General features: G+C 40.9%; 1 protein-coding gene across 9 annotated transcripts in view; it reads left to right on the top strand.

Moving 5' to 3' along the window:
- Positions 1–14,768, top strand: part of Ncoa1 (nuclear receptor coactivator 1) — a 277,740-nt gene that overhangs the window by 187,503 nt on the left and 75,469 nt on the right. For all 9 annotated transcript variants that reach the window (XM_039112177.2, XM_039112179.2, XM_039112182.2 and 6 more), the window contains 2 exon segments: positions 1,251–1,348; positions 10,692–10,869. In XM_039112177.2, coding sequence (XP_038968105.1) covers positions 1,251–1,348; positions 10,692–10,869 — 276 coding nt within the window.

The raw sequence follows: 14,768 nt of genomic DNA, 5'->3' as shown, positions 1-14,768 counted from the left end.
ATCACAGAAATGGGAAAAGGAGACACAGGCTTTACTGTTGTGTGGACACCAAAAATCAAAACGTGAGGTAGGAGGTGGTAGCACAGACCTTTAGTCCCAGCACTTGGGAGGCAGAGGCAGAAGGATCTCTGTGAGTTCCAGGTCAGCCTACAGAGTGAGTTCCAGGACAAAAACAAAAGCAACAAAACAAAACAAGCAAGCCTAACCCTAAGACCATAAAGGCAGCTGCACTCGCAGCAGGTGGAAGGGGACTGTAGAAGAAGTGCCGCTGGACTGTGAGCACGCGGGCCTGCCATAGATGGCCAGGAGGGAAGGCTTTTATTGTTGGCTTTGGGTTTGGTAATATGGCTGTCACTTTGATTTGGGTGTTTGAGTGTTTGAGTGTTTGTTTGTTTGTTTGTTTGTTTGTTTTGTTCTGTTTTGAGACAGGATCTCACTATGTAGCTCTGTGTGGCCTGTACGTATTTAGAACAAGCTAGCTTCAAACTCAGAGATCTACCTGCCACCGTCTCCCCAGTGCTAGGGCCAAGAATATGTGTGCTGTCATGCCTGGCCAGGATTTTAGGAATGATTTAAACAACACAAACAATTTGAAAACTTAAAACTACATAAAAATATAATATATAAACATGTATAAAGTAAATGATATACAAAATATAACATAACCTGGATTTACTTATACAATACTTATGACTTTTGTTATAGAGATGTTAATATTGACTAATAAAATGTAATTACATATCTGAGAGGCTATAATAAGGAGGCATAGATGCTACAACTTGGACAAAATGCAATGGCTTGTCAGGACAACCTAGGTAGATGTCAAGGATTCAGAGGCCCCCTGTGGATTTTGCTGCCATTCCTAGGCTGTTTCCATCCCAGTGTGTAATAAACATGGCTGGCAATGTCTGCATCCCAACTGTGCAGACTAGGGTGGAGGAAGACAGACAAGCATGCATTCTTCCTCTAGAGACAGGATCCAGAACTGCCCATCACTTCTGTTCCCATTCTGAAGGCCATCCCCTGACGCATAACTATTCCTGTCTACAGTTTTCCCTAAAATTTTAAATGCTTTGTGTTCATATGCAATAACTTAATCTGTATAAACTTAGTAAGTTTTACATTTTTTATAATTTGCTTAAAAATAAATCATTCTTATATCAATAATACAAATCTATATGTCTTCATAAACTGGCTCTGATGAAATTGAGCTCCTTGGATGCATAGTTTTTAAAGTTTCATTATTGCAGAGAAATCCACAACTGATGATGACGTGCAGAAGTCCGACATCTCATCGAGCAGTCAAGGAGTGATAGAGAAGGAGTCGCTGGGCCCCCTTCTTCTGGAGGTAAGTGTCCTTGCTGACCCCAAAATGAAAATCTTGTCCTTACCAATTTAATGTCATATATCCAATTAATAAATTATGAAAAAAGTAGTTCTTTAAACTTTTAAAAATAGAATTTGATTACAAAGACTGCTTCATAGTTGTTATTTCAGGATTAATGTCAGTAATAGACATAAAATTTATTTCATAGAGATAGTCTGATGCAAACCAAAGCCTACATAATGGAGTGATAAGAATTATATGGGAAAAGAAAACTGAATTAGGTCATTACCTAATATATAACTAATTTAGCTAGCCAATACAATGTATTATACTATAGAATTTCACTTTTAAATGAAAGATCTACTGCATTGGACTAAATATTGTCCTAGAACATTTTCTGAATTAAAAGATTTACAGTGATTTTAATACACACATACATACATACACATGTATATACATGCACATGTAAATGAGAATTAAATTGCTATCAAGCTTTAGAAAATGAAGACCTTTTATACTTGAATTACTTTGCAACTACTGTATTATTTCACCTCTGTTCTCTCTGAGTCCTACTGCCTGGATTTTGAGTGTAAATGCTGTCTCCAAACCAGTCGATCAGCTTAAACACCTTCTCTGTACATGGATGTTTCAAGCACTTATCTGTGCATGCATGCACATGCTTTTCCCTCTTGAAACAAGCTTGCATATTTATTTACCCAAATATATGCAAACTAAATTCTTTCCCTGTCCTTTTTGCAGCCTGTATTTCTGTCCCTGGGGTAGGGGTTTGGGGGGGAGTCTTACTAACAGACTTGTACACATCTCTATTTTCAAAGTCTTGAATACAGTTTCTTCTGTTTCCATAGCTTACAGATAGTCTCCTATGCCTGGTCAGGAGCAGTGTTGCCTTCTTAAAGAGACTTTACTCTTAAAGGAATCTTTAACCCCACTATAAATTTCTTTGTTGTCTTTGTCTGCTTGGGTACTGTAAAGGTATTGGGAATTATGTGTTTTATTCCAAATCCTTTGTTCAGTAACCTTAAGTGGCAGTCTCATTTAGATCCAGGGCTCTGCAGGAAGTCCTGCCCAGTATGAGCCCTGCTGTGAGACCAAGGTGGTTCTCCTTAAAGGGCACCATCTTGGACAGATGGCAAAGCTCCCAGATTGTGTTGTACTTAGTGGACAAGCATTCGTTATCATCTCTCTGTGCAGCACATCATAAGGCCAGCTGTCGGGAAGATTCCTCCCCAGGAGCACATGTGAGTGGAACTTGTAGAAAAAGAATAATGACAGCAAATTGTCTTCATCAGACAGAGTTTAGGAAATAGGGATGTTTGTATATATATATATATATTCATAACACTAGTCCCAAAAACATTCCCTGAATTATCATTTTTAGTTTTTCAAAAATTTATTTATTCACTTTACATCCTAATATCAGCACCCTCTCCTCCTAGTACCCTCCCCCAGCTCCTTCCCCCCTGTTACAGAACCACCATCCCCACTCTTCTACCCTCACCCTCCACCCCAACACATTAAGTCACTGCAGGACTAGGTACTCCTCACTGAGGCCAGACAAGGCAGACCAGTTAGGGGGAATGGGATCTACAGGCAGGCAACAGATTCAGGGACAGCCCCCACTCCAGTTGTTGGGGGATCCATATGAAGACCAAGCTGCACATCTGCTACACATGTGCAGGGGGGGAGAGGGGCCTATGTCTGGCCCATGCTAGTTCCATCCATTTGCCTTCAAAATCCATGACTCTAGCAAGCGCAAGGCCCTGGGTTTGGTCCCCAGCTCCGAAAAAAAAGAAAAAAAAAATTCATGACTCTTTGGTTGGTGGTTCAGTTTCTGAAAACCCCCCAAGGGTCCAGGTTAGCTGACTGTTGGTTTTCCCGTGGAGTCCCTATCCTCTTTGGATCTCTCAATCCTAACCCCAGCTCTTGCACAAGACTCCCGGAGCTCCATCTAATGTTTGACTGTGAGTCTCTGCATCTCTTTCCATTGGCTCCTGGGTGGAGCCTCTCAGGGGACAGTTATGCTAGACTCCTGTCTGCAAGCATAAAAGAGTATCATTAATAGTGTCAGGAGTTGGTGCTTGTCCATGAAATGAGGCTCAGGTTAGGCCAGTCATTGGTTGACCATTCTCTCCTTTGCTCTATCTTTGTCCCTGCACATCTTGTAGGCACGACACGTTTTGGGTCAAAGGTTTTGTAGGTGGTTTGCTGTCCTTATCCTTCTACTGGGAGTCCTGCCTGGCTACAGGAAGTGGCCACATCAGGATCCATATCCCCTACTGCTAGGAGTTTCTGCCAGAGTCACCCCCATAGATACCCCAGGGTCTCCTCATCCCAGATCTCTGGCACTTCTTAGAGCTGCCCCTCTGCCTGCCACTACCAGTTTCTATTCTCCTTCCCCTGCTCTCCCTACCTGTGATTCCACACTGCTCTGCTCCCCTCCCCACCTCTCTCCCACTCAGGCCTTCCCTCCATCCACCTCTGACATCTGTTTTATGTCCCTTTCTGAGAAAGATTCAACCATTCTCCCTCAGGTACTGCTTGTTATTTGGGTTCTCTGGGTCTGTGGATTATAGCATGGGTATCCTGTACTTTATGGCGATTATCCACTTATGAGTGAGAACATACCACGCGTGTCCTTCTGGGTCTGGGTTACCTCACTCAGAATGATATTTTCTAGTTCCATCCATTTGTTTTTAAAATCCATGACACCCTTGTTTTTAATAGCTGATAGTACTCCATTATATAAATATACCACATTTTCTGTATCCATTCTTCAGTTGAGGGACATTTAGGTTCTATCATTTTTAAAGATTGTGCTTGTAGCACATCATCGATTAGTTTTATTTTTTTTATGTTGTAGAATGTATGTAAGCATGTCTCATTTATAATAAAAAACAAAAATTAGGAGCATTGAATGGTATGCACCACTGATTTAACTATTATCCAAGGATATCCAAAAGATTTTAGAGCTACTTTTTTTTTAAATGTGAATTTTTAATTATTATTTTTATATAAACTGCAAGATAAATAAATATATGCTGACCACCCACTATGATATTTATAACTTAGTTGAATATGAAAGTGCCTTTGTGTATCCATCAACCTCAAAAGAGTTTACAGAGTTTTTGTTCAGTTTGTTCAGTTTGAGGTTTATATATCATTGCACCCCTACCTCTTTTGCATTTTTAGATTGAGTGAGAAGCAGCCATAGCAACCAGTGTGAATACAAATATCTTTCTCTTTTTTCTTACTAAGGAAAATCCTAGTGGAGACACAGTAGCTGAATGGTTAAGTTGCTGGACTTGAAAATGTTACAGTAATTACTAAAAATGGGTTGTGCTCTCTTAAAGAAACCTTGGCTGTGTGCTTTATGACAGAGTTATCTACGTTAAATGTAGTATTTTAAGCAATAATTTCTTTCTTTCACCACTGATGGACACTTGGGCTGATTGCATACCCTGCATATCTTGAGTAATGCCGCAATGGAACCTCTTCAAGGAACTGACTGCGGTTTCTGTGACTATAGACACAGGTGTATGGTCACCTAGATGGCTAGGTTATCTGGTATTTCTGGTTTTCATTTTTGACTTTTGAGGATCTTCTATGCTGTATTCCATATTGACTCTACAAGTTTATATTCTTACCAGCAAGTACAAAGAATCCCTTTTCTCTGAATGCTCATCTGTACTTTTATTTTTTGTCTTTACAATACTGGCCATTCTGACAGGTACATCATTTTAATTTACATTTCAACTGAAGTATCCACTAATGGGTAAATCAATAAAGGAAATACAATATATATTCACAATAGAATACTATTCTACCCTTAAAAAGCGTAAGGAATGTTACTTATAACAACATAGGTAAGCCTGGAAGATACTGTACGAAATGGTATGAGCCAACTAACAGAAAGGCAAGTGCTTCCGGGGGTCACTTATGTGCAGTATAAACTTGGCCTTTAGAGAGGCAGACACAGGGCAGTTTCTAGGGACTGGGAAGGAGAAGGGTCCAGGATGAAAGATATTGTCCAAAGGATTAAATTTTTCAGTCACAGAACTTGGCATTGATGGTACCTGCCTATAATCTCAGTACTGGGAGGTTGAGAAAGGAAGATTAGCAGTTCAACACTATGGAGCAAGTTTGAGGCTGGTCACTCTCTCATTTGAACAGTTGTGGCTTTCTTTAGTAGTTTCCATCTTCAGTGAAAAGAACCTTCTTTGCATGGGGCAGGTACTACACTTATTTGTGGATGTCGATATATAATTGTTTAGATTGCAGTTAGGAATTATGCTGGTTTAGGTTCTCCTAAACAATGGTTCTCCTCCAGGAGCCACAGCCTCACAAGCTATCAGTGACTGGCTAGGTGTACAGTAGCAGACATGATTTCCCTTCTAGTGAGATGACCAATTAAGTCCAATTAGACAGCTGTTGGTTACCACTAAGATATAAGTGAACCTTTGGAGGTACCTTTTTTATGTATATATGTATTTCATATATGTGTATACATATGTATACACTGCATATATTTTTAATAGATATATTTCTTCACTTACATTTCAAATGTTATTCCCTTTCCCTGTTTCCTATCCCTAAGTCCCCACCCCCTCCCCCTCCCCCATACAGGTATTCCCCCATCCATCTCCCTTACTGCCCCCCCAATATTCCCCTTCCACTGGTGCCCCAACAAGGCTATTCTCTGCTACATATGCAGTTGGAGCCCTGGGTCAGTCCATGTATAGTCTTTGGGTAGTGGTTTAGTCCCTGGAAGATCTGGTTGGTTGGCATTGTTGTTTTTATGGGGTTGCAAGCTCCTTCAGCTCTTTCAATACTTCCTCTAATTCCCCCCAAGGGGGTCCTGTTCTCAATTCAGTGGTTTGCTGCTGGCATTAACCTCTGTATTGGACATGCTCTGGATGTGTCTCTCAGGAGAGATCTATATCTGGTCCCTTTCAGCATGCATTTTTTAGCTTCATCAATCTTATCTAGTTTTGGTGGCTGTATATATATGGGCCACATGTAAGTCAGGCTCTGAATAGGTCACTGCTCTAAACTTTGCTTCCATATCCCCTCCTATGGATATTTTTTCCCCTTTTAAGAAGGAGTGGGAGCATCTGCATTTTGGTCATCCTTCTTCTTGAGCTTCCTGTGGTCTGTGGATTGCATCTTGGGTAATTCGGGCTTTTTGGCTAATATCCACTTATAAATGAGTGCATACCAAGTATATTTTTCTGTGATTGAGTTACCTCACTCAGGATGATATTTTCTAGTTCATTTCATTTGCCTATGAATTTCATGAAGCCATTGTTTTTGATAGGTGAGTAATATTCCAGTATGTAGATGAGCCACATGTTCTGTATCCATTTCTCTGTTGAAGGGCATCTGGGTTCTTTCCAACTTCTGGCTATTATAAATAAGGCTGCTATGAACATAGTGGAGCACGTGTCTTTTTTATATGTTGGAGCATCTTTTGGGTGTATGCCCAGGAGAGGAATAGCTGGGTCCTCAGGTAGTGAAATGTCCAATTTTCTGAGGAACTTCCAAACTGATTTCCAGAGTGGTTGTACCAGTTTGCAATCCCACCAACAGTGGAGGAGTGTTTCTCTTTCTCCACATCCTTACCAGCATCTGCTGTCACCTGAGTTTTTTTATCTTAGCCATTCTGACTGGTGCGAGGTGGAATCTCAGGGTTGTTTTGATTTACATTTTCCTGATGACTAAGGATGTTGAACATTTCTTTAGGTGCTTTTTGGCCATTCAATAATCCTCAGCTGAGAATGTTTTGTTCAGCTCTGTACCCCATTTTTCATAGGGTTATTTGACTCTCCGGAGTCTAACTTCTTGAGTTCTTTGTATATTTTAGATATTAACCCTCTATCAGATATAGGATTGGTAAAGATATTTTCCCAATCTGTTGGTTGCCATTTTGTCCTAATAACAGTGTCTTTTGCCGTACAGAAGCTTTGCAGTTTTATGAGATCCCATTTGTTGATTCTTGATCTTAGAGCATAAGCCATTGGTGTTTTGTTCAGGAGATCTTCCCCAGTGCCCATGTGGAGGTGTCTTGACCATGCGAGTTGTTGTGGTAGCTCACAGATGTGACAGCTGCATAGGACTAATGCCTGTCTCACTTAGTAACTTACCTAACACCTTTGGGAGGAGACTTTCAGGACAGATCCAGCTCTAATCCTGAGTCCTATATGTAGAATGGGGAATCTGTATCAGCAATAGGGACTATATCTTCAACTTCTAGGCTGCAACAACAATGGCCTGTATGTTTTGAGAATTTCTTAGACTCCCCTGACCCAGAACTCAAGAGGAGTTTTCTCATGCCTCATGCCAGTTTAGTTAGATGATTCTTTGGAGGCATTATCATCCCAAGTGCTATAACTTCATTTAAACTGTACACACACACACACACACACACACACACACACACACACACCCCACCTATATGTATCATATGCAATTTTAAGAAAATATGTGGCTATTTCAAACATCCTCACTGTTATTTATCTCTCTCCTTCCTCTTCTATGGTATGGCCCTCCTTCCTCCCCCCCCCCCCCAATTAAAGACTCCTTCCCTCTTTCCACACACCCCAATATCGTACTCCATTCTGTAAAACTACCTCATTGCTCCCATGGAACCTTTCTTGGTCTCTGTGGTTACACCAGTTTAAATATCTTCACATCTGGAATTTGGAGCTAAGATCCCCAAATGAGAGAGAATAGGTAGCCTTTATATTTCTAGGTCTGAGGTATCTTACTGAATATATTATCTGGTTCTATCCATTCATATGAAATTTTTCCATGGTTTCATATTTCTTTACAACTGAGTAGTATTTGTGCGCACGCGCGCGCGCGCGTGTGTGTGTGTGTGTGTGTGTGTGTGTGTGTGTGAATGAATCACATGTTCATTATTCATTCATCAGCTGAAGAACATTTAGGGTCTTTCCATTTTTTAAATTATTTTATTTGTTTACATTCTAGCCAATGCTCCCCCTCCTGGTCCCTCCTCCCACGATTCCTCATCCCATTCCTCCCCCACCAAGAAGGTGCCCCTCCCCACCAGGCCTCAAGTCTCTGGAGGATTAGGCCCATCTTCTCCCACTGAGGCCAGACCAGGCAGTCCTCTGCTATGTACGTGCTTACACGCTCGAACCAGCCCATGTGTGCTCCTGGTTGGGGGCTCAGTCTCTGGGAGCTCCCTGGGGTACAGGTTAGTTGAGACTTTGTCTTCCTATGTGGTTGCCCTCCCCTTCAGCTTCTTCAATCCTTTCCCTAATTCAATCATAGGGGTCCCCAACTTAGTTCAATGGTTGTGTATAAGTATCTGCATCTGTCTCAGTCAGCTGCTGGTAGGGCCTCTCAGAGAGCAGCCATGCTAGACTCCTGTCTGTAAGCACAGCATAGCATCAGTAATAGTGTCAGGCCTTGGCTCCCCCCATCCCCACCTCTACCCCCAGATGGATCCCAAGTTGGGCCAGTTACAGGACTACCTTTCCTTCAGTCTCTTCTTCATTTTTGTCCCTGCAGTTCTTTTAGACAGGAACAATTTTGGGTCAGAAATTTTGACTGTGGGTTAGTAGCCTTGTCTTTCCACTTCCAGCCCTGTCTATCTACTGGAGGTGATCTGTTCCCTCTGCCCATTGCTGGCCATTATGGCCCCACTGAGTCCTGAGATTCTCTCACCTCCCAGGTCTCTGGTACTCTCTAGAGGGTCTCCCCACCTCCCACCCCTTGAGGCTGCAAATTTCCATTCTCCTGGCTCTCTGGGCTTCTCTCCTGCCCCTGCCCCCGCCCCCATTCTGTTCCCCTTTTCCACTCCTCCCTTCCTGTTTCTAAACCACTGTGAGTGCAGCGGCAGTGAGCAGGCTGATGAGCATCTGTGGGAGAGGACACTGAGTCCTTGAGTCCTCAGATGCCAAGGACCGGTGGAGCTGGGTTATATGGTATATTTATTTTTGGTTTTTAGAGAGTTTCTCACCCCAATTTCCATAGTGACTGCCCCACTTTGTAGTCCTAGCAGGAGCGAATGAGGGTTTCCTTCCCTGCTTCCTCACAGCATTGGCTCCCTCAGCCAATGGGTAAGGTGAAACCTCAAAGTTGTTTTAATTTGCATTTCTCTAATGCTATGAATGATGAACATTTTTTAAATATTTCTTAACCAATTTTATTTCTTTTGAGATCTCTGTATCAATAGAGATTAAATTGAGTTGTTTCAGTTATAACAAACTAACTGTATCATTTTTCAAATAGCTGGGAAGATGGCAAGTAAGTAAGGTGACATTGACAGCTTCAGTATTCCAAATCTTCCCTAAAAATCTGAACTGTCTGGACTTCCTGAAGGACCATCATGTTATATGTTTATTGGGTTGATTTTGTCCATATGTTTTAGATTGCCATCTAAAGGGTCTAACAGTTTCTGTGCCATGGGAAATATCTTTTACCCCTGTGGGTGCATGTATCTCCCCTTGGAGAAGCTGGCTCCATGTCTGCACATAGGAGGCCCCTAGAACTGGGCTCTTGTCCTTTCCACTAACACATTTGCTACCCACAGGCCTCACTGTACTTTGTACACCTCAGCTCTACAACTGCTTATACCTTGCCGTGTGCCATATGCTTCTCTGCCTGCAGTAACTCCCTAAGCCTTCTTCCTCTCTTCTCCTCTCCATAAGTTGGGTAGGACTTTGTAAAATTAGGCATCCTGGTCTGTGCTCATGGTGTCCCATGTATGTGTGACACTTGATTGATCGCTAGTGCTTTATTGTGCATGTCCACCTTGAGCAGGTTTCTCAAAGGCAAAGGCCAGGTATCAAGCCTCATAATGTCAAGATTTTCAAAATGAGTGAGCCACTTACTTCGCATTTACTACAATAAAAATACTCTCTGGGCTGAGGAGACTGTGTTAAGAGCACCCACTGCTCTGCAGAAGACCCAGGTTTGATCTTGGCACCTACAGCAAGCAGCTCCCAACCACTGTAACAGTTACAGAACATCCAGCATCTCTGTCCTCCAAGGGCGTCTGCACTCATGTGTGCACACACAGACACACACACACACAGACACTTAAAAATAAAAACAAACATTTAAATGAAATTATTTCTAAGAAAGATGGTTAGTTGTTTTTCATTCATACCTACTGGAAACTTTAGTGTTTAGCCCATTTGACAATCATAACTCCCCTCACAGAGAACCAATCTGCAGTGTAACTTGACACATGTTTATTTCTAATATCTTTTTAAAGAGAAAAATGTTCTCCTTTTATTTTTTAAACTCCCAATGTTTTAATTAATGCCTTCATGTCTTAATCCTTTTCTTTTTGTTTTTATTTTTGGCTTTGCAGGCTTTGGATGGATTTTTCTTTGTTGTGAACTGTGAAGGAAGAATTGTATTTGTGTCAGAAAATGTGACCAGCTACCTGGGTTACAATCAGGAAGAATTAATGAATACCAGCGTCTACAGCATACTGCATGTGGGAGATCATGCAGAATTTGTCAAGAATCTACTACCAAAATCACTAGGTAGAAATAATTAACTTTTTATTTCTAATACTTAGTATTATTACATATATGTTAATAGTGTAAAAAATACTTGAAGTAGTTTTATTATGGTTACAGCTTCACCTATTTCAATAGTTCATAAGAATCTTTGTTGTCACAAGACAGTACAGGTGACACACAGTTAAGTCACCTGACTGCAAGAAGCCTCTGCCTATGGTTTCCTTTGCTTTCAGTTTGGATTATATGAAGGGAGGGAGGAAATGCCCTTCTCACTGCCCCGTCATAGAAATAAGAACAGAAGGGAGGATCAATGGTCAGAAGGGGTAATGCTGCTGCACTTTATACCTCCAAAAAAAGTAACTGTTTGGAGTAAGTTCTTTCAACTCCATAGTCCAACTATGATTTGATGGCCGGCCCACTGGGGAGAAGCCAAGCTAAGAGGGTTAATGGCATTGGTCTCCAGCTGCTGCTCCTTCCACTAAACTGTGCTTAAGGCAAGGGGGACCTTGGAAGCCACCATACTTCTACTGATTCTCTAGGGACCTGAATGGACTAACAGCTGCCCTCTGTTTGCTCCTTGAATTTTGAGACTCCTGCTAAAAAGGTTTTCAGGACTCAAGGTTCAGTTACTCCTAGTGATTGAGTTCCTGGTCTCTAAGGTAGATAGGTTTCAAGTAGTCGATGTATTTAGAGGAAAATGGAAAGCCTTTGATATTTAATTTCAGATTCCATCCATTTCAGATGTTTTGTTCCTATTTTTTTTCATCATTTCTTTGTTCAACTAGCTCTTAAGTAAGACTAGCTTAGCACACAGATGCACTGATCAAACCCGAGGTTTTTTCCTCAGAGACACTGCATGGGAACATCTCTGAGTAGCACTTAGGAGGGTTTCGGCACCATTAATGTGGGCACTGAGGCAGGAGCAGGGGAGTGAAAGTAAGGCTCCCTTAGTGTGACACCTGTGCTTTTTCCTGGGCTCCCATGCTCTAGGGGGTTTTGTTCTGCCACCCTGAAGAGCTGGCGTGTGGATTTAAATGAGCTATTTCATTTTATTGTTACCTTAAAAACCTTAATATTCCCATTTGATTAACAAAATGTCTGTTGAGTTTAACAGCTTTCCTGGTTGGGAAGAGAGCTGAGGTCACAAAAAATAAAACCGAGCTTTCCTCAGCCCCTGAAGAAAAGGCTTATTGTGCAAAAGCCACACATCGCTCCTCAGAGCATGGTTATTACAGATATGTTCCTATTCCATTTGCCCACATCACTCCCAAGAGGTAAATCAGACCCGACTGTCATCAATATGTGATGTCATAGTGATGCCACTGTTGGCCACCAGTAGGTCCTTGACTGGTTCTAGCCTCTACTGCAACTGGGGGAGGTATGATAGTTCACGGCTCATTTCCTCAATCCCCAAGGAAGGAAAGAACAGAAGCATGGAAATGACACAGCCTAACTGTCTCTACTACCAAGTACAGTGAGTAGACCCACAACCATAGGCACGCTCAGGAGACAACCAGCATAGCATCTAGTTTTTCAGTGGCCTTTGGTCACCTGTTAGAAACCATTGAGAAGTTAAAGCCCAACTGTAGTAACTTAGAAAAGATACTTTTCTAAGAAACATCGAAGAGAAAGCAAACTACAGTATCTATACTTAAATATCCCTTATAAGAACTATCAAATCATTAGAAAATCAGAAAGGGAACCAGGTAAAATCACTATGTATGTATATCAGCCTCCAGAAAAGTAAGTTTCAGCTATGAAGAAATTAGAAAAATTAAGATCATTATTTACAAATTTGCATATTTATATATTCACCAAAATATATGAATAAATCACTGACATGATTCAAAAGATTATATTCTTGTGCTCACATCAAGAAATTTTGAGGGCCAGAGAAATGACTCAGCGGTTAAGAGCACTGCCTGCTCTTCCAGAGGTCCTGAGTTCAATTCCCAGCACCCACATGGTGGCTCACAACCATCTGTAATGGGATCTGATGCCCTCTTCTGGTGCGTCTGAAGACAGCTACAGTGTACTTATATGAAAAAAATAAATCTTTTTTTTAAAAAAAGAAATTTTGAACAGCTTAAAAAAACTTGTTCCACAATTGCTTTTCAATTTTTAGGGGAAGAAGATTTCATTGTCTAAAATCTATTTTTTTCTCCATCTTTATTAACTTGGATATTTCTTATTTACATTCAATTGTTATTTCCTTTCCCAGTTTCCAGGCCAACATCCCCCCTCCCCCTCCCCTTCCCCCTCCCCTTCTATATGGGTGTTCCCCTCCCCATGGTAAGATAACATCTGAGCACTGAAAGGCTAATATAGTGAGAGGTTTTACCCAAGAAGGGGACTGTAGAGCTGGCCCAATCGCTATAGTGCTTACCACACAAGACTTGAGTTTAGGACTCTATACTCTGTGTAAGGGGATGGGCTTGGCAGAGCACATCCATTAGCCCAGTGGTGAAAGACAGAGGAAGGAAGACTCCTGGACTTGCTGCTTAGCCAGTCTAGCCAAGTGGGGAGGCCCAGGTTTAGTAAGAGAAAAAGAGAAGATGGGGTGCTATTGAGGAACCTCTGGTTTCCACATGCACACACATACATATACCTACACAGAGATGTGCATACACCCCACACACATACACTAAGGCTTATGTTGTGAAAGTTTAAGATTTATTTGTGAAATTCTAATAAGCTGTAGCTTGAACTTTGGAAGAAAATGGATATAAGTTCTCACAACTTGGCATTTACTTCTCTTGCAAACACTATAGAAATTAAGAGCACTGACATTTTAATATCAAACAGACATAAGAAACTCATCATTCCTCTACCACCTACTAGCAGTGTGACCTTGCAACACATTTAATTCTTCATTAGGCCTTACCATTCATGAGAAGTTTGGAGAGCATTCAAATGATACTTAACCTCTCACCTAGATGAGTTTCCTCTAAATTTAGTTAATATTACTATTGTTGAATTTATCTAAATGTTTTGGAATTTTTAATTTCATAAGAGATAGATCTATAATTTTGTATCATTCACAACTACTTGATTTGTAGATGTTTTTAGAAATTGATGTCATGGAAGAACAATGTCCTTTCGTAATGTGCTTCTTTGTTCCGTCCCCACCAAGTGAATATTTTTACAGACCTTACATGTCAATTATAAAGTTCAGTTCTCTTTAGTTCTTTTTAAAATTAAACTGAGTAGATGCTGCTTCCTTTCAAAGGGCTTTGAGCTGAGCGTGCAGCTCAGTGGTAGAACACTTGCCTTGAATGTACCTAGCAAGCAGTTAGGTCCTGAGTTTAATTCCCAATATTGAAACAACGAAAAACCCTTTTTACTGTTTTGCAATATTTTGATTGGATTTTTGTTGGCAGGTTTTTAAAATACTGTCAGCTGCATTTATTCCTTTAAGGAGAAATGTGTTAAAAGGAAAGAGCAAGTAGTAAAGATTACACAGCCCACCCAGCACTCTCAAACAAAGCCCTGAGCTTGTCAGCACTTCACATCACTTGTCTGCACCTATCTGTGCCTGCCCAACAGAGAACACCGAGCCTGGGTTTGTCTTTTCTCGAAAATGCAGTCTTTGTAAGTGAAAACTTAGTGTTGAAAAGATTGGGTGAAAAAAAAGCCTTGAGCTCTGTTGTAATAAGTTATTTAGATAAGCCAAAGAAATCTAATGGGAATTATGCTATAGAGGGGATCTAGAAGTGTCATCTGAAATAGCTCCCTGTGTGTAAGAAGGGTCAATAGGCTTGGAGGTTATCTTTCTATTATTTATTTATTTGTTTGTTTGTTTGTTTAAGAAGTTATGATGGTTAAAATGTAATTTGTTGCCAGAATAACTTTAGTGACTTTAGTTAGAAGTTCTCAATATTTTTTACCAAAACAAGTTTCATATAATCTTTCCGCCCCCT

The sequence above is a fragment of the Rattus norvegicus genome, chromosome 6 (assembly GCF_036323735.1).
Source record: "Rattus norvegicus strain BN/NHsdMcwi chromosome 6, GRCr8, whole genome shotgun sequence".
Taxonomy (NCBI): domain Eukaryota; kingdom Metazoa; phylum Chordata; class Mammalia; order Rodentia; family Muridae; genus Rattus; species Rattus norvegicus.
The sequence above is the reverse complement of the archived record's forward strand: the minus strand, read 5'-3'. Positions and strand labels throughout refer to the sequence as shown.